The 20,836-nt window shown below is 50.4% G+C and overlaps 1 protein-coding gene across 50 annotated transcripts in view; it reads right to left on the reverse strand.

Annotated features, from left to right (window-relative positions):
* MAP4K4 (mitogen-activated protein kinase kinase kinase kinase 4) overlaps positions 1 to 20,836 on the reverse strand; it is a 151,719-nt gene that overhangs the window by 76,240 nt on the left and 54,643 nt on the right. For all 50 annotated transcript variants that reach the window (XM_069583791.1, XM_069583789.1, XM_069583798.1 and 47 more), the window contains exon 3: positions 2,734 to 2,790. In XM_069583791.1, coding sequence (XP_069439892.1) covers positions 2,734 to 2,790 — 57 coding nt within the window. The remainder of the gene's footprint in view (positions 1 to 2,733; positions 2,791 to 20,836) is intronic.

The following is a 20,836-nucleotide window of genomic DNA, read 5'->3' on the forward strand; positions in this document are numbered from 1 at the left end:
TTGGGGGGCATGCTCCCCAGGGCGGGGCGCCGACCGCACCAGCTCTCCACCCACCATCACATTTGCTCACAGGTCAGAGGTCACTCTGGAGAGATGTCACTGCATGAACACAGCACACGAGAAATGTTACTGAGAGGCAACACGGCAAACGGTTGGTTGGGTTTTTATCTGCTCTGAAGACTCACCATCTGGTTTTCATTTCACCTGAACACGTGGGTTTTGCATAATTATTATTAAAGGAGTCGTGAAAATGCATTTATCCAATGCTGCCTGAGTCTTTCAGGCAAGGAAATACCTTTTGCATGTGCTGTGCTGTGCTAAGGGCTTCAGTCGTGTCTGACTCTCTGCAATGCTATGGACTGTAGCCCGCCAGGCCCCTCTGTCCATGGGATTTCCCAGGCAAGAATACTGGAGTGCGTTGCCATGCCCTCCTCCAGGGGATCTCCCTGACCCAGGGCCTGAACCCACGTCTCTTGCATCTCCTGCGCTGGCAAGCGGGTTCCTTACCACTAGCACCACCTGGGAAGGCCCTACCTTTCGCATGCAACTCACCCCAAGTGTCTGGTACACGCACGGGTCCGTGTTTTAGAGCCGTGCTCAGAGTGGTGAGGAGATGCACAGGGCACCAACGATGCTGACGGCTACACGGGGGAAGGGGGGGACTTACTATACCCCTTGCTTTCCCTTATTTTACACTTTACAGCAAAGCAACCAGCAAGCAACAACCGTTCCTCGCACAGAAGCAATGTGCAGTGTGCACTGCGGGGACGAAGAGGATGCCTCAGCGCAGACAGGCTCACGACAGCTCCCAGAGATGGCGGCCGGGGCGGCGTGGGCTGAAGCCAGCGAAGAGCCTCCGCTCTCAGCGGGTGGCAGATGCCTCACAGAATTTCCAGAGACGATGTCTACAACGGTACCCAGAGTCTGCCCACAACCAAGTCAGGAAGGGCACTGGTAAATGTCAGAGGTTGGAGATGCACCAGGCAGCGTGAACAGCCTGGCAGGAAGGGGCCCCACTGGTCTGTTCAGGGGGCACCTCATCAGTAACCCGCTGTGCCATTTCAATCACAGGAAGTCGGCATCTGCAGCTCCTTCACCACTCTGTGATCTTAAAATTAACATTTAACTGGAAAAGAATCCAATGGGATCACTAGAACACAACAGAAATCACCTAGGAGGTTACAAGAATCCTCTGGCCAGCCAAACAAGGGTACTTTTTTATAATATTAAAAAAAAAAAAAGACAGTGGGATTTCCTGGGCTGTTCAGAGGTTAACACACTGCACTTTCAATGCAGAGGTCATGGGTTCGATCCCTGGTTGGGGAAGTAAGATCTCAAGTGCTGCAAAGTGCAGCCAAAAATTGAGAGAGAGAGAGAGAGAGAGAGAGAGAGAGAGAAGAGAGCAGTCACTGCATCAAACACCACATCTTCACATACTTCTGTGAAGTTCTCCCAACTGCCTGGTGGTCGGTCCAGAGACGACATTTTCTAATTCTCACTTAAGCGATCCACATGCTGGCAATGAGCGTGACTAGAGATGGAGGGGAGAAGGCAGAGGAGGGGACCTTCCAGGTGGTCAGCTGCACACCCGGGACCACTTTAGCCATCTTCTCCCTCAACGGGCCCCACACTTGGGGAGATTACAGCTTGAGTTAGACACCTCGAATCCCCATGGTTTCTGGTTAGCTTACTCTATAATCTGTACTCTGTGATGTAAATCTCACTCATAATTCTCTCTCTGAACGTCGCTCAGTCGTGTTCGACTCTTTTGAGACCCCAGGGACTGTAGACCACCAGGCTTCTCTGTCTGTGGAATTCTCCAGGCAAGAATACTGGAGTGGGTTGCCACTCCCTTCTCCTTCCCACCTAAGGAACGAACCCAGGTCGCCTGCATCTGCACTGCAGGCAGCGTCTTCACCATCTGAGCCACCAGAGAAGCCCCTATTCATAACTAAGCAAGTTAAACGCAATCACGAGAGGACAAAGTTTCAGATGAAAATTTAAAAGAAGATGGATTTGGCTCATTATACCCCATGGTTACTTTTATAAATTGAACGTGGACTCATGCCTATGTGCACACGATCACACACGGCCACATACACACTTACCTTTCATTGGCGTTCACTTCTCCTCATTCCCATCCAAAGCTACACAGTAAAATCCTCATGTGGCCATTCTGAAAACTATTTTTTGCTACTAAATTTTGCCAACAATCTGCTCAGCATTCTAGCAGATGTTTCTGTTTGCAAACCTCTGGGAACTTGGCTGGGATCTGTTTTCTTTCCCCCATGTCAAAAATAAAAGAAATGGCCCAAATGTGGCCCAATACCCCAGAGAACCTCTTCTCCACCCGCCCCCTCAACCTCCCTACTCATATGACCTCGGTGATGACTTCTCAAATCTTTTCCATTAGAGAAGATGTTTCCAATTATGGTCCATTATGCTGCCAAGGATGACATCATTCCAATGTGCTCTTTTTTTTTTTTTCCTTAAGAAAACGCTACTGATTCTTAGTTACTTGGGACCCATCTGCAACAACTTAAGCCAGCTTGTCTGCTGAGCCTTCTGAACCCACAGTGTCACATGAGGGTAATTTGCTCAAGATCGATTCTCCAAACAGAACAACTCCTCTTCAATAGGGGGAGGCTGAAGGGGGACGGGCGGGGGGTGGGGGGGGCGATCCTTGTGTTTTATCTAAGGATTTATTTGAAAACATCTGTGACCCAACCTTACCTCGGTAACATCCATAACTTTGATGGCTGCCAGCTGACCTGTTTTAACATGTCGACCCTGAAAAACAGAAAAAAAATAAAGATAATTGGCACAAACGCTCTGCACCATGATGAGAACAGAATGGCTGAAGTTTCGACAAATCACCTCTTCTGAGCTTTTTCCCCAAAAGTGATGATGACCAAGCCCCAGGCTCTCCCAAAAGAACCATATGGTTCTATCGGTTTGTAAGACTTCATGAACCACACTGAATGAACCAAACAAGCAGCATAACAAACAACTTTTGATAAAAAAAAATCAATTCCCTCCTTTCCTGGGTTTTATTTACATATCATTACCTTTCAATCAGAACATCTTAAACCTTTCCTTCCATACCTCAGGTTGATCAGTCTTTTCTTCTCAACATTCCACATGAAGGAAATAACCAAAAAACAAACAAAAAAAAAGGTCTAGATATCATACTGCCGTCTGGGAAGCCCAGATATTATACTATTTACCATCAAAAATGGATAACAGTCATCTTCTGCTGATGCGCCCCCAAGAGCCCCTGATTTTCCAAGAGTTTACGGAGAACCTTCCCAGACACGTTCCTGTGGTCCCCATGCAGGGAGGCTGCAGCACGGTTACTCAGAACAAGGATGGGGGCGGGGGTGCATGCAGAGACGGGGTGCAGAGAGAGCACTGCCTTACAGCTGGGTCACAATTCCCGGCCCAGGACATAAACATTTGTTACTCATGTATCATGAGCACCTCAGACAAGCTAGATGCTGCTCTCCTATCCCCTGCCCTGACGAGGAGCCTCCTCGCCACTGGTTCTCCTCCCATCCCTCTCGGCCCTGCTCTGCGGGCATCTCCCCGGCCAGCAACAATGTGCTGCCTCGACGCCATGAGTGCCCTCTCCTTAAGGGCTTTGCAGAAAACGGTCCTTCTGCCGCAAATGTGAAACAGAAGGCAGGACCTCAGAGTTTCCAAGAGGCTGCCTCACTGTGGCCTCGTGATGGAAAGAGTTATGAACTTTAGAACTTGAAACCCGAGAGGGGAAGCTCTCCATTTATTCCGGAAAGCTTGGGCAGGGACTCAAATTCCAACTCGGACAAAACAACTCCATGAAAATGACACTGAATTGCCACTGAGTCTCAGCTCTCTGCGGTCTCGGCAGGATGGGGTCCAGCAGTCCCTCTCTGCGCAGGGCTGGGGACCGCCTGGATGCAGGGAAGCCAGACACACAGAGCCCACAGGCCTGGAGCCTCCCTCCAACATCCCCCACCTGCAGACCTGCCACCTCACCCCCACCTGAGCCACTGTCTTAGATGTCTGTAGAAGCCCCACCTCTGCAGTGGCACGGGGCGGGGAGGGAAGAGCACTCCTCGTGGGCCAGTCAGTCCCAGGAGCCCTGCCTCCAGCCTTGTCACCCAATCCCACTGCCAGCCCCCCAGTGCCCTTTGCGTCATCAGCCTCACGCTCCCATCACATCCTCCTGCGTCCAACACAGCCCAAGGACAGGCTGCCACAGCTGTTGGTGTTTAGTCACTTCAGTCATGTCTGACTTTGTGACCCCATGGACTGCACCCCGCCAGGCTCCTCTGTCCGTGGGATTTCCCAAGCAAGAATCCTGGAGTGGGTTGCCATTTACTTCTCCAGGGATCCTCCCGACCCAGGGATTGAATCTGGGTCTCCTGCATTGCAGGCAAATTCTTTACCACCTGAGCCACCAGAGAAACACAGTTGGGTGACCCACAATCCCAGCCCCACGCTGTACGTGATGTGACCTGAGGGGCTGTCTCCCCCTTGGAGGTAGAGGGTGGACCCTGACAGTGTGTCAGGGCACTGGGCTTAGAGGCCATGGTTGACTACCTGCCCAAACACCATTCAGCGTCTGTTGACGTATCCACCTTTTGACTCTCACCCGAGGGTTCCAGGCTCTGGAAGCTCAGCCCCTCCAGAGCGTGGTGCCCACAACAGACACGCAGAGCCAATGACCCTCTCTGGCTGCAGGACAGGGCGCCCAGCATGGGCACCACGACCGTGCCCACACAAACTGCCCCCTCTGTCGGCAGAGTGACAGCGCTGCCTGTGTCATGGGGGTGTCATGGGAAAAGATGACGGAGGGGCAAAAGCAGCACTCAGCACAGGGCCAAAGGCAGCCCTGGTGATCAAGTACAGCTAGACCTTGTTCCCCACTAGCGACAGAAGACTAATTTACCAGCAGAGACTCAGCAGCCAGGTGGCCATGACCACACGATCCTGAAGCCAAGTCATAATTTCCGAGAATCCAAGTAGAAAGAGGAGAGCTTAAGAGGACAGATAACTCTCCAGGCCCTTCCATGTAAGGGACACCAAGATCAGCTCCTCCTCACCAGGTGGCCCTCAAAACTGGCCACACAAGCCTGTTATTCTTCCTGCAACGGTGTGCTCAGTTGGTCAGTCATGTCCAACTCTGTGTGACCCCACGGACTGTACTCCACCAGGCTCCTCTGTCCATGGGATTCTCCAGGCAAGAATACTGGAGTGGGTCGCCATTCCCTTCCTTCTCCAGGGATCTTCCCGTCCCAGGGATCGAACCCAGGTCTCCGGCCCTACAGGTCGATTCTTCGCCCACTGAGCCATCGGGGACAAGTTCCTGCAGTGGAGCTGCTCCCACACAACTGGCAATGCAGAAGACAAAACTAAAAGCCGGCTGTCGGCCCCTGGCCTCCTCTCTCCCATGAGAAATCAGGAAAAGCTGAGGAAAGAACACCCCAGAAGAACCCTCTCTGGAATGTGAAGGCGAGTGTGAGCAAAGTTCAAGCCTCTCACCCACAGATTTGGGAAACTAAAATGTGTTTTTCTTGGTTCCTTCTTTTATCTCACAAATTTTCTTTCAATAAATACTGGAGATCAGAATGCTTTTGCTTTCTGTTGAGTTTAATTTGAGACAACTTTACAGATTAACTGCCTGAAACTGACCTTCTATTTGCTTAAGAGCAAAGCCCATCATTGGGCTTCCCTGCTGGCTCAGACAGTCAAGAATCTGCCTGCAATGCAGGAGACCTGGGTTCAGTCCCTGGGTTGGGAAGATCCCCTGGAGGAGGAAGCAGCAACTCACTCCAGTATCCTTGCCTGGAGAATCCCATGGACAGAAGAGCCTGGCGGGCTGCAGGCTGACAAAAGAGTCGGGCACAACTGAGCGATCGAGCACAAAAAGCCCATCAGCACCAACCTAGGCAAGCAGAGGGCAGCCTGCTCTCAGCAAGAGGCCAGGATGTGAGCTGCAGGCTGAGGGGACAGCCCACCACCCCTGTGCAGGGAGGCGGGGGGGCCTGCTGAGAGGGCTGCAAAACGGTCCACAAGAAGGAGCATTACGCAGTGACAGAGAAACACTGCAGTCTGTAGCGGAAACACTTAGCAAACAGGACAGGGTGACGCGGAGTGCTCCGGGTCACCCTGGGTGACACGAAGGACCTTTAAAGGTGGAGTCAGATGGGACACACTGTGGGGCCAGTGGTGGAGACCCCGAGGACTGCCTGGTAAGCCTGAAGATTTCAGGGGGCAGGGAGGGTCCCCTTGAGATGTGAGCCGCAGACCATCCTCACCAGATCCCAGAAAGGCGCACACGTGCAAGGGTCACCAGGCCAAGGGGGAGGAGAGAGCCCGAAGACTCGGGCCAGACCCAAGAGTCCTCTGAGAGCGGTGCAGGAATCCACGGCTAGCAATCCTTCCGCAGTCGGACTTTTGAACATCGCTTCTCCACACTTGCATGAAAAAGCCCAAATTCAAGTTCTCATATCCTCTCTGCTATTTATTACCATAAAGATACACACCCCTCTTAGCTGAGGTCTTGATATGGGACGGTCAGAGCTAGACTTACAACAAACGAGCTCTAACAAATGTTGATTATGTTTACCATAGAAACAGAACTATGTTCTGAAAGGTCCAGGAGCTCAAAGGACAGGCAAGCCTAGTTCATCAAAACAGTCAATGAACAGATGAGAAAGTCAACCCACAGTGCAAACAGGAGACGATCCAGGGGCTCACCTGCTGTGTCTTCTCTCCCCAGACGTCTCACTCCTAAGAAGTCCAGCTGTGAACGGGAGACACACCCGGCAGGGCACAGAGAATCTCTAGGGCAGTGAGAACCCTCTGCACAATACTCTGATGACAGACTCATGTCACCACAAAGCTGTCCAAACTCACAGACTGTACAACACCGGGAGTGAACGCAGTGTAAAGCGAGAGATTACAATGTATCAACGCAGGTTCCTCAGCCTTAACAGCTGTGGCGGGAGGGGAGCGCAGCCGATAATAGGGAAGGGATATGTATGTGTGAAAACAGGTTTACCTGGACCTTCCTCTCAATTTGCTGTGAACCTAAAACTGCTCTAAAAAAAAAAAGTCTTAAAAAAAATGTTTTAATTCTAAGGATAATTCCCCCTCACATGCTCTTACTTTAAAGGGCTAACATGAAACCTAGCTGACCATGTGATGGGCGGCAAGAGCTCAGCGCCCAGCGCCACACTGACCACTTTCTAAGGCTCCATGTCCATCCACCCCCAAGCCAAGACCAGCCTGGTTGGTTCTGCACTGAAAACCCCCAAAGCACACCCCACATATGAGTGCTCTTTTCCAGGAAGATTCTGCAAAAACACAAAAACAAAACGCAACAGAGGAAGAGGGCGTATTACCCAAACAGCGCCCCCACGCCACCTGAGGTAAGGCACCCAGCAATTAACTTGGGAGAGAGACAGCTCAGGGCCCTTCGGGAAGAAGCTCAGACGCCTGAACACCCCCTGACACCGAGCAGGTAAGGGCAACAGGGTCCACTGCACACACTTTCTCACCAGAGTGCTCCAAAGCCCAGACCCACAGGGAGGTGGGCACTGCGGCCCTGTAACTGCCGCCTACTGTGATCACGACCTGTCCATCTACCTCGCGCTCTGTTCCACGCTCAGGGCTGTGGATGAGCAGGAAAACTGAGAAAACACAGGAAAATGTTAAGTGTCATGCGGTCAAGAATCGTGATTTAATAAGAAAACCGAGCTTCTATTCCTTGAAAATTAAAAGACCTCCATAGAGAATTCTAAATTCTATAGGAATCCTAAAGGAAATCAACCCTGAATATTCACTAGAAGGACTGAGACTGATGCTGAAGCTCCAATACTCTGGCCACCTGATGCAAATAGCTGACTCACTGGAAAAAAACCCTGATGCTGGGAAAGCTTGAGGGCAGGAGGAGAAGGGGGTGACAGAGGATGAGACAGTTAGATAGCAGCACCAACTCAAAGGACATGAACCTGAGCAAGCTCTGGGAGAGAGTGGAGGACAGAGGAGCCTGGCGTGCCACAGTCCATGGGGTTGCAAAGAGTCAGACATGACTTAGCGACTGAACAACAACAGAATTCTGCTCGACTTAGGCTGGAGGTGCCGCAAGGAGAACAATGCTCTCTTTAAAGAAATTTATGCCTCAATAGCAGAGAATGTGCTGGAGAAGGAAATGGCAACCCACTCCAGTGTTCTTGCCTAGAGAATCCCAGGGACGGGAAAGCCTGGTGTGCTGCTGTCTATGGGGTCGCACAGAGTCAGACACAACTGAAGTGACTTAGCAGCAGCAGCAGGGAATGTGCAGACTTCTGACTTCTACAAAAACTAAAACAGCCAAAACCGACAGCACATGAGCCCCAGCGCCCACTCGTAATGAATGAGAGGGCAACGAGTGAGAGGCCCGTCACACAGCTGAGCTGGCAGGTAGTGAAATAATTTATGCACCACATCTCTTTTTTAAGAGACTGATCTGGATGGAAATCTTCCTAAAGCCTGAAATCCTGAGTACATTAAAGATGCTTTTCTTAATGGCTCAGGGAAATCATTATGAACATCAATTACTATCCTGTCCTTGCAATTAAGTGAGAGCCACAGGGAATATTACGTCAGGCAGGAATACTTCAGCAAAGAAAAGGCCCAGTCATCTGGGCTCTGCAGGCCTGTTCAGTCACTTTCAGCTGTGTTCTAGAACAGACGTGGGGTGGGGCCTGGCCAGACAGCAAGCTAAGTTCCAGTTACGTGAGCTACCACTGGAGCAAACACCTCCTTCAGTTGCCAAGTGGAGACAGCCTGGATGTGCATGGAGTGAAAGGGCCAGAGGGAGGAGACAAGTGTCCTGGGAGGTGAGGAGGGATGTGTGTGTGTACACACGTGTATGTATGTGTGTGTGCACGCACACGTGTGCATGTGTGTGTGAGTCTGCGTGTGTGCCTTCGTGTCTCTTGTGTCTGGGCAGTGGGTCCGGTGGGAAGAGAGGGCAGCTGCCCTATAAAGACGCCTGGTGTCTGGTACCTCCCTGGTGGCGCACTCCATGCTCCCAGTACAGAGGGCTGGGTTCTATCCCTGCTTAGGGAACAAGATCCCACACGCCAGCGCACAACCAAGAGTTCGCATGCCGAGTCGCTCAGTCGTGTCCAACTCCGCGACTCCATGGACTGCAGCCCCACCAGGCTCCTCTGTCTGTGGGATCTTCCGGCAAGAATCCTGGAGTGGGTTTCGCCATTCCTCCTCCAGGAGATCTTCCCGACCCAGGGATGGAAGGCTCGTTTGCTGCATCAGAAGGCAGGTTCTTTACCACTGAGCCACCTGGGAAGGCCCAACATATACTACACACTTGGGCTGAGCTCCCTTTTCCTCAGCACACCAGAAATACCCAACTGACTTCAGACTGAACAACTTTAAAAAGGATGTAACAGCACAGGATGAACACACACACGAAACTCCAAACCCTTTACTGGGGGCCAATCTCTGTATGAAGTTACCTTCTACCTCAGTCACTAACAGAAAAGGCACCCTATTCCACAGGTGAGCAGAGCAGTCAAAACTCTGGAAACGCGATACCTAACATCCATCACAGGACTCGGACAAGATAAATTCAAACACCATCCTCCTGAAGGTGACGTGATTCTGCAGTGGATAAAAGACAAGACACCAAAGGAGACACCCATGACCCATAAAACAAATACTCCCTTACTGACAGGCTCTCACAGGAAGAGCTGCATATAAAATATATTATTTTCCTATTTGCTGATTGTCTGAAGCTACTAAAAATAATAAGTTCCTCTTTCTCTACTTTCCTATACTATCAGTATTTTTATGATTAAAATGTCTGTTAATTTTTTAAAGAAGTAAAGAAAACTATTTTTTCATTAGTTGTTTTATTTCACATACAAAGATGTTTGTTGTTGTTCAGCTGTTAAGTCGTGTCTGACTCTTTGTGACCCCATGGACTGCAGCGTGCCAGGCTTCCCTGTTCTTCATTATCTCCCAGAGTTTGCTCAAACTCATGTCGTCCATTGATTCAGTGATGCCATCCAACCACCTTATCCTCTGTTGTCCCCTTCTCCTCTTTTCCTCAATCTTTTCCAGCATCAGGGTCTCTTCCAATGAGTCAGCTCTTCGCATCAGGTGGCCAAGGTACTGGAGCTTCAGCATCAGTCCTCCCAGTGAATATTCAGGGTTGATTTCCTTTAGGATTGACTGATTTATCTCCCTGCAGTCCAGGGGACTCTCCAGAGTCCTTCGGCACTAAGCTTTCTTCATGGTCCAACTCTCACATCTGTAACCTGACTCCTGGAAAAACCACAACTTTGAGTAGATGGACCTTTGACAGCAAAATGATGTCAAATGAATAGCACTTAATATATATGTATACCAAATACATGTATCTAATCAGATACTGATATATTTTTCTTACTTCAAGTCAAGTTCTTTTACTTCAATAGCTGCAAGAGTAATGATCCATGTTTATAATTCTTTGTGTGAACACCTCTCTCTTCAACCTTCCCTCAACCAAAATGCAGGGTAACCCATACTCCTCTGTTTCAAATTAGGGCATATTGTCTCTTTTCTTGGTAAAGAACCCACCTGCCGATGCAGGAGATGTTAAGAGACCAGAGTTCAATCCCTGGGTCAGGAAGACCCCCTGGAGGAGGGAATGGCAACCCACTCCAGTATTCTTGCCTGAAGAACCCCATGGACAGAGGAGCCTGGTGGGCTGCAGGCCATGGAGTCACTAACAGTCTCACACGACTGAAGTGACTCAGCATGCACGCACTGCTCGGCACAGCAGCTGACCGCTTTTCGGCACAGCAGCTGACCGCTTAGAACAAAAGAAGAGACGGGATTCTGCGTCCTCTTCTTCCTTCTCCCACCTCGACCCCCACCCCTTCAAGATGTTTTCCGACATTTCTCCCCTGTGACTTCACAATACACACAATGTTTCGAATTACACCCACAGAGTCATTTCAATATTGAAATAATACTTTTAAGCATCATTAAAGCATTCAAACTGAGCTCCTGTCATTGGCTTAGAGTAAAAGGTTAGAAGTTTCAGACACGAGTCCAAAGGCAAGAGGTTAAGTGATGCAAGGGACTCTGTTCCATTCTGGGCTCCTGCTCCGCCCACGGACCTTCCCAGTCATCACTAACCCAACCTTCAATTAAGGCTTTCAAATTGTTCCTTGCTTTCCCTCAACCCTTCAAGACGCTGACTCCAAAATAACACGGCCCTTGAGCCTGGATGTATTTCCAGTATTTATATAAAATCAGCTTTGTGTCTTACTGAATGACTTCTAAATTCAAGAATAACCTGGTTTCTGAACCCGAACCACTTCCCCTGCTATGTCTACGGCCCTGGCATGTGGTCTCTAGGGGCACTGTTTGTTTTCCCTCTGGTTTTCAAAGTCTGCATACAACTCAACTTGCCTGTGCTAAAAATTCACAAGATTATTCATAACTCCACTCTTCCTCCTAAAAAGAGGTAACAGATTTGTTCTACACACTAATCTCCTAACTTGCCTCTGCTGAATATGCATTAGATACTTCGTTCATTATCCATAATTTCCCCATTCCTCCTTTAAAAGGAGGTAAAAGAGAAAACCCACCTTCATAAAGTTTCCCTCGCAGGAAATGATGCACCAATGCCATCAACTCAAGCACCACTGCTTCCTCCCCGGGACACAGAGCTCCAGCCCACCTTCCCTTTCATCAACCCGCTGAGGAGAGAAATCTGTGAAAGGGCTTGCCAATCCAGGGCAGTTCCTCTCTTCAACCTACAGCCACAAGCATCCAAAATTAACCCATGGAACTGAATTGAAACTCTCCAAGCCACAAATACACCAAATTTTGCTTCCCTAAGATAAACCAGTCCCTTGGACTGCAAGGATATCAATCAGGTCAATTCTAAAGGAAATCAACCCTGAATATTCACTGGAAGGACTGATGCTGAAGCTGAAGCTCCAATATTTTGGCCAGCAGATGCGAAGAGCCAACTCACTGGAAAAGACTGATGCTGGGAAAGATTGAAGGCAAAAGGAGAAGGGGGCAGTGGAGGATGGGATGGGTGGACTGCATCACCGAATCAAGGGACAATAACGTGAGTAAACTCTGGGAGAAAGGGGCGGACAGAGGAGTCTGGCACCTGGCAGTCCATGGTTTCACAAAGAGTCGGACACAGCTCAGCAACTGATAAACCCACGACCTTCAAGGCGGAAAGAAATGTTGATCATCTGAGTCAACTGCTCACTCAGCCACTGAACAGACTGATGACCCTGAATGAGCCCCTTAACTTCCGAGAAGCACAGCCATCTCACCATCAGATGTCGATGGCTCTGACCAGCTCCCCGGGGTGGTACCGTGGTTCATCAGTCTGGTCTACACACCAGAGAGGCCCACGAATGAAGCAGTGAGGCTCTGCTGTCATTCCAAGAGGGGACACAAGCCATACACGAGGAAATCCACTGATGGTTTTCTCTTTTTTTCTAGAGAAAAATCTAGCCGAGTGAGGAGAAGGTGTACCAGGGGTGGGGGTGGCTGCTGTTTTATCCAGGGAGGCCTCTCCGGCACCCCGTCATCTGGGCAGAGCTGGAGGAGGAGTAATCAACGACTTGCCCTGCAGGATCTTGGGACCCACAACTGACTTATAGAGAAACCACCGCGCAGGCACTGCCAGCCCTTCCTCGGCCAAAGCCACATCCTTGGTGGCTTGCAGGTGACAGGAAGGTCCTAGGCAGCTTCCACAGAGGTGACACACTCTATGCCCTCTTGTCAACAGCTCAAGGACATCCCACTGCAGGGTGTCTATGAAATGGGCCTGCCCAGCACACAGGAGGGCAGGGGCTTCTCTGGGCATGGCAAGCCAGACCCAGCACTGCCCACTGCCTCCTGCAAAGCTGAGTTAGAGAGGAGGTGGCGAGAGGCAGGACCACAGGCTACAGCCAAAAGCAGCTACAAGATTTCCCCACTGACCACCCACCTATACTGCTTCTCTTCGGCAAAACTCGGCTGCAGGGTTGAAGTCTGGGGCCTCCGCTGGCAGAGCCTGGCTGTGATCTCTCAACCCAGCACTGAAACCAGTCTCCCTTCTTTCTCTCAAGACAACAGTCGGAGGAGAAAAGACGTTTCTGACTGAAAAATAAATCCCTAGATTTATGGTCCACATCATTGCATATTGATAACTTTATTAGCCACATACCAAGTATTAAAGAAGGTTGTGCACCAAAGAATTGATGCTTTTGAACTGTGGTGTTGGGAAAAACTCTTGAGAGTCCCTTGGAGAGCAAGGAGATCAAACTATTCAGTCCTAAAGAAAATCAACCCTGCTTATTCACTGAAAGGACTGATGCTAAAGCTGAAGCTCCAGCACTGTGGCCAGCTGATGCGAAGAGCCAACTCAGTGGAAAAGGCCCTGATGCTGGGCAAGGTTGAGGTCAGGAGGAGAAGCGGGCGACAGAGGATGAGATGGTTGGATAGCCTCATCGACTTGACGGACGTGAGTTTTGAGTAGACTCCGGGAGACGGTGAAGAACAGGGAAGCCTGGCGTGCTTCAGTCCACAGAGTCACAAAGAGCGAGACACACCAAGCGACTGAGCGACAGCACGGCTACTGAGCTGTGTGTGTTCACTCGCTCGGTTGTGTCCGACTCTTTGCGACCCCCTGGACTGCAGCATGCCCGCTCCCCTGCCCTCCACCATCTCCCGGTGCTTGCTCAAACTCAAAGTTCAATTACTGGATACGAGTGAAAGCCGATGAACAGTTGTACTAAAAACAGCTTGTGCGCTGTCTTACTATGGCTGCACGTCTACCGTTTCAGGTTATCCTGGCATCTTGAGGGAAAACTTTCTTGACTTCTACAGCCAGAAACCACTCTCCAGACGCCCACACCAGGCTCTCCCTGATAGCTCATGGCCTCAACTGGACATCTCTTTCCTTTAGTGGTTTTGGGGCTGGGACGGGGTTGGAAATGGTTGCTTTTGTCTTTTTCAATATAACATTCTAAAAATGAAGAGGCTGCATGTTTCTAAAGCCCAGACTTTTAGTTTCTCTTGAAAAACACATTTGTTAAAGCTAGGCCCTGGGGCCCCAGGAAACAACGTGGAGAAGAAGCAGGCTGAGTGGAGGCGGCCCCCTGAGGCGGGCAGGGGCGCTCCATCTACCCGCAGAGCCCCACCACCCGGACCTTCACACCTGCACTCGCTGGTCTGGACCCAGCGCCTGCCATGCAGAGGCTACAGCAGCAGACTCGAGGCTGACGGCGGGACGGCGGACGACCAGTCCCCGGGACGGCGGATGACCAGTCACCGGGACAGCGTCTGTCCTTGCTGCCGGGTGTTTTTTGCTTTGCTTGTAATTATACGTGCTTGGGCCTCACCCATATCTGCTGGATCAAAATCTCTAAGGAGTGGGGCCTGGGCATCTGTACCTTGTGATCTCCCCTAAGTAATTCACAATAACCCTAAGCACGGCCTCAGGAGGAGTCACAGCAGAAAGGTTCCAGCATGCTAAGCTGCTTCAGTCGTGTCTGACTCTTTGTGACCCCAGGGACCACAGCCTGCCAGGCTGCTCTGTCCACGGAATTCTCCAGGCAAGAATACTGGACTGGGTTGCATGGCCTCCTCTAAGAAATCTTCCTAACCTTCTCAAACCTGCATCTCTTATGTCTCCTTCTTTGATAGGTGGGTTCTTTACCACTAGCGCCATCTGGGAGGTCCTTAAAATCCCCCAGCAGGCACCAGCAAAACCCTCTTTGCCAATAAAAAATTTACAAGACCCCCAAACACCCCCACCCTAGATCACAGGCTATATAGTAAGTTCAGCCTTACACTATAGCTAATGAATGGGTGGTTGTCACCTCCCGGTCACGGGAAACACACAGGTGACAGTGTGATAGCAGAGGCGAAATCCCAGCATTGGATACCACACACGGTCCAGCAGGAACGCCAGGCCACGATCTCCCTGGCCGCGCCTGCCCCCCAGTCACCCCCTCAACCAGGACCACCATGCTAATCCATCATTTGAACAGGACCTAGGAGGAGGAGGAGGATCGGGGAGCTGCCAAGAGGCTACCAGGGCAGCAGGTATGACCCAGGACCCAGCAGACAGTCTGTACCCTCTGCCCCAGATGACCTGTACACCCTCCCCAAGACGGTCTGTACCCCCTGGGGCCAGCAGCACACCCTCCCGCAGATGGCCTGTACCCCCGCAGGCCGTCTGTACCCCCTCCCCCAGATGGCCTGTACCCCCTCCCCCAGACGATCTGTACCCCCCCCCGACGGTCTGCGCACCCTCCCGCAGATGGCCTGTACCCCCGCCGGCCGCCTGTACCCCCTCCCGCAGGCCGCCTGCACCCCCGCCCCCAGACGGCCTGCGCACCCTCCGCCAAGCGTGCTGTAAGACGTTCTGCTTTAAGGGGGAAAAAAGCCGCCCAAGATGATGGATCTCTAATCATGAGACTCTAAGTCAGAGGACAGGAGGGTAACACGCATCCCCCACCCCCGGTACCGCGGCCAGGGTCTACACACCACAGGACCCAGCCAAAGATTTTCAGGGGCCAGAGAGGAGTCATGAGTGGTGGATGCGTGTGTGATGGGTCACTCACTGCTGTGTAGGCACGACCTTCACAAGCCACCTTCCAACAGATGGCCATCCTTCAAGTCCCTTGAGAGCTGCCCAGCAAGCTGGGCCCACCTCAATAGACTTTCCATAGATAAACTGGGAGATTCGAGCCCTTCCCAGGAAATACAGTGCGGGAGAGAGAGAGGCCAATGCGACCCCGAGCTGACCCACTGTGAGGTGCAGGGCTCTGGCGTGGCCAGTCAGGGCTGTCCTTTCCCGGAGCAAGTGAACAGTCATACCCCATGCTGGTTACCGGAGCAAGTGAACAGCCATACCCCATGCTGGTTAAAGGACAGAAGCCCCCAGGCACGTCCCCTCCCGACCTGTTACCCCCCAGGAGCCCTGGACAGTCACCTCCCAGCAACACGTAGGAAACTTGAGGGTGAGACTGCTGGGGGAGGGGGTCCTGTAAACCCCCAATTCTGAGCCCCAAGGAACCGCATAAGGGGTCAAGGTGACTCATCCCATATCCCGGCTGTGATTACATGAATTCACTCACAGCCGCATGCGCCAAAAGAAAACAGAAGTCAACTTCAGGACAATTTCCGAAATAACATTTAAATCCTAAAGGGAAGTAGGGATGATTTAAAACCCAAGACACTTCCGGACCTGGGGCCTCTTTCCTGTTTGCTCAGGGGCCCTGCAGGCGGCAGGCAGGCCCACTGAGAGCTTCTGCTGTGACCACTCACTGTCCTCACTCTCCCATCTTCCTCGTCTCAGGACGTCCCCACACCACAAAGTTGCATTTCAGGGTAAAACCTGGATGCCATGGAAGGACTGAACTCCAGTCCCGAGTGCTGCCATCGAGAAGGAAGCGCCAGCTGCCAGGAGAACCCCTGAGGGCCCAGGGATTGTACAGCATTTACGAAAGAGCACCACCCTCCCCCCATCTGTGGGGCACCAGCTTTGTGAAAACCCAGGGCAACTAGACTGAACGTTGCCGACAGGATAAAGCAGCGCTGTCCACCTCCCAGGATGCTCGCGGCAAGCCCAGCACAGGCCACAGTGCAGAAACGCACACACGATGCCTCACTTGGTGTGAAAGTGATGAAACACGGAAACACAAATCCCAGCGGCCTTGGCTCTCTGGCTTTTGCTCTCTGCCCTACTTTTTCCATCTTGTACGATACCTCCAGGAAGGGAGACGGCAGAGAAAACTCTGCAGCCACTTCTCTTTCTCATCCTTTTCTGGGCAGAATACCAGGATCTCTGGAAAGGGAGTCCCAGCAATTTACAAGGGACACAGCTCGTCTAGAGACTAGTACTTCTACAGGCGTGCCCCTCCTCAATTAGTAGGTCTGTTCCCTGAACTGGGACTTAGAAGAATTTTTTGCAATATTCACTGAAGTCCACCAAATTAGAGGAACCATTGGGGGTATCCCTTTTACATGTGTGAACTCTAACTTCAGATACTATTGCTGTTGTTCAGTCGCTCAGTTGTGTCCGACTCTTTGAGATCCCATGGGCTGCAGCATGCCAGGGTTCCCTGTCCCTCACCATCTCCCAGAGCTTGCTCAGACTCGTACCCATTGAGTCGGTGATGCCCTCTGTCGCCCCCTTCTCCTCCTGCTCTCCACCCTTCCCAGCATCAGGGTCTTTTGCAATGAGTTGGCTCTTCGCATCAGGTGGCCAAAGTACTGGAGCTTCAGCTTCGTCCTCAGTCCTTCCTATGAATATTCAGGGTCAACTTCCTCTGAGAGTGACTGGTCTGCTCTCCTTACTGTTCAAGGGACTCTCAAGAGTCTTCTGCAGCACCACAGTTCGAAAGCATCACTTCTTCAGCGCTCCGCTTTCTTTACAGTCCAACTCTTACATTTGTACATGACTACTGGAAAAACCACAGCTTTCATTATATGGACCTTTGTCGACCTTACTTTTTAATAAGCTGTGAGCCACTTGGGAAGCCGCTATCAACTACACTCAATTTAAATAAAAATTTTTTAAGAGAAAGAAAAAAAAGCCAAGTCACATAACAGCACTTAAGATTCAATCAACTACAATTATTTTCAAGAAGCCGTGCAGCAGACCCAGGCACAAGATTTTGGCAAAAGCAAAAAGCAAAAAAGACGTTCTCTTTCATCTAAAACTACAAAAGTAGCACGTAAGACATAAAACCCCAGCTTCTTCTTTTAGCTTTCTAACCAAACGCCACCGCAGCTTTGAACAGGAAGGGTCTGGACAGGCTGACAGCAGCTGGGCACTGGCTCCAGGCTCCTCCGGAGAAGTGGCATTTCTCACCAGGAGCGAACAAAAGGCTTCTGTGCTCCTGGAGAGGAGCAGCAGGAGCGCCGGCAGGCCAGGAGAGGCTGTCTTGTGCCACACACGCAGCTGTGCTGCGCTTACTCGCTCGGTCCTGTCTGACTCTTTGTGATCCCATGGACTGCAGCCCACCAGGCTCCTCCATCCATGGAGTTCTCCAGGCAAGAATGCTGGAGGAGGGTGCCATGCCCTCCTCCAGGAGACCTTCCCAACCCAGGGATCAAACCCAGGTCTCCCCACTGGGGACGCCCAGCAGCCCTTAAAACCCCAAGTTTAGATTGCCAGTCACCAGCTGTGAACACCTCTTCCACCTGCTCCCTACCCTCCTCCACCAGAAGAGACACACACAAGGTTTGGGGGCAGGGGACAGAGGTGTCACTGCCCTCTCTCTAGGCACACATACACAAAAGCAGGCAGCGGGGTTTGTGCAGAGACACTAATGTTAAGGGAAATAGGGAAATGTCTCAAATGTGGGCCTCTAACCAAAAGTGTGCGTTTGTGCTAATTCACTTCAGCCATGTCTGACTCTGGGACCCCATGGACTGCAGCACACAAGGCTCCTCTCTCCAAGGGATTCTGCAGGGAAGAATACTAGAGTGGGGTGCCATGCCCTTCGCCAGGGGATCTTCCTGACCCAGGGATCAAACCTGGGTCTCTGGGAAGCCTGTAACCGAAAGCACATCGTGGCTAAGCCGAATCTGGCCACGGAGCATGGCAGGTCAGAACGCAAGCGTTTTCGGCTCGTTGAAGAGCTCGCTTTGTTTTTTCTAATCCAACACTTTATCCTTTGGCAAAAGCAGTTCCAACTCTTAAAAGGAAAGCAGCCTACATTAAATACAGTAAGTCCCCCACACGTGAATGAGTTCTGTTCAGAGAATGCATTCGAAAATCCAACAAAGTCAGCCTAGGTACCCAACTAACACAGTCAACTACACAGCACTGTACTGGAGTAGCTTTATAATACTTTCACATAAATAGCACAGTAAAAGCAAACAAAAACATTTCTAATCTTACAGTCCAGTACCCTGAGAAGTAGAGGACTAACAGTCCAACTGCTGGAGTACAGGGGTGAACAAAGAAGAGTTACTTCCTGGAAGAGCTGAAGGATCACCAGCAACAGGGGATGGAGGGAGAGCTGCAGGTTCACTCGCGCATCTTTGCGAGTGTGAGGCGTGCAGGCTCGTATGCAGGGGACTTACTGTAATGTCCTTTATCTCCCACGCCCACTGGTCAGTTACAGAGGAAATGGGTGGGAACAGGTGAAAAGGACAAAGTGTACCTCCCAACTGGATGTGGGGAGGCAAACACACAGTTACGTTAGTGCCCCCAAATCATTATGATATTAAAATATTACTATAATCATGATGCAAGAAAATTATATACTTGGGAGGGGCCACCTTGAGTAACTGCAGTAACAAACCACGTGCAAAGAGAAAGCAGACAAATAAGTAACAATTAAGAAAGAAAAAAAGGAAAGAAAATCTGTGTTTCAATGAGTGACTCCAAAAATGTCTGAAAGCCAAACTTTTATTGAAACAACAGTGCCGCTTTATTGTAAGCCACCAAATCTAAAAGTCTGTTTTATTTGTGGGAAAGTAAGAAAAAGGGGGAAAAAATAACAGGTCTAAGCACAAGCAACAGAATATTACAGCTCTGTTGTAACCTAGTTATTTAGTACACCAAGTTGTCACAGCAACTATTAGAGCAAATTTCCTGCCTCGTGAGAGGCTGGGACAACCTGCCATGTACCCCCAAGTACAGAGAGTCAGTCGAGGTGACCCAAGAACTCTGCCCAGGAAGGACTCTGCTGTGGATAAAAACAGGTAGAAGCATCTCCAAAGGTGAGACATGTGTTCACACCAAGTGCTCAATATTTGGTGTTCTCTCCCAGGGTCTGAGAGTTCACGGACAAGGTTAACCTGGAGACAATACACTTCAGCACAACCAAAGCCAAAGACTGCAGAGTACATCATGAGAAACGCTGGGCTGGATGAAGCACAAGCTGGAATCAAGATGGCCGGCAAAAATATCAATAACTTCAGATATGCAGATGACACCACCCTTATGGCAGAAAGTGAAGAGGAACTGAAGAGCCTCTTGATGAAGGTGAAAGAGGAGAGTGAAAAAGCTGGCTTAAAACTCAACATTCAGAAACAAAGATCATGGCATCCGGTCCCATCACTTCATGGCAAATAGATGGAGAAACAATGGAAACAGTGACAGACTTTACTTCCTTGGCCTCCAAAATCACTGCAGATGCTGACTGCAGCTCCTTGGAAGAAAAGCTATGACCAAGCTAGACAGCATATTAAAAAGCAGAGACATTACTTTGCTGACAAAGGTCCATCTAGTCAAAGCTATGGTTTTTCCAGTAGTCATGTATGGATGTGAGAGTTGGACTATAAAGAAAGCTGAGCGCCAAAGAATCGATGCTTTTGAACTGTGGTGTTGGAGAAGACTCTTAAGAGTCCCTTGGACTGCAAGATCAAACCAGTCAATCCTAAAGGACATCAACCCTGAATATTCATAGGAAGGACTGATGCTAAAGCTGAAGCTCCAATACTTTGGCCACCTGATGCGAAGAGCTGACTCACTGGAAAAGACCCTGGGGCTAGGAAAGATTGAAGGCAGGAGGAGAAGGGGACGACAGAAGATCAGATGGTTGGATGACATCCCCGACTCCATGGACATGAGTTTGAACAAGCTCCAGGAGTAGGTGATGGACAGGGAAGCCTGGTGTGCTGCAATCCAGGGGGTTGAAAAGAGTCGGAAACGAGCAACTGAACTGAACTGAAAGCTGAAGACATGCCAGGAGGAGAAAATTCCTGAACTCCAAGTTCAAGAAGAGCTTCTGAAAAGCCTTAACATGTGGGAGAAGAGAGAAGCTCTTTACAATGTTAAAAAAAAAAAAAAACAACATTTTTTTTTAAATTC

Source organism: Ovis canadensis, chromosome 3 (assembly GCF_042477335.2).
Source record: "Ovis canadensis isolate MfBH-ARS-UI-01 breed Bighorn chromosome 3, ARS-UI_OviCan_v2, whole genome shotgun sequence".
In the NCBI taxonomy this organism is placed as follows: domain Eukaryota; kingdom Metazoa; phylum Chordata; class Mammalia; order Artiodactyla; family Bovidae; genus Ovis; species Ovis canadensis.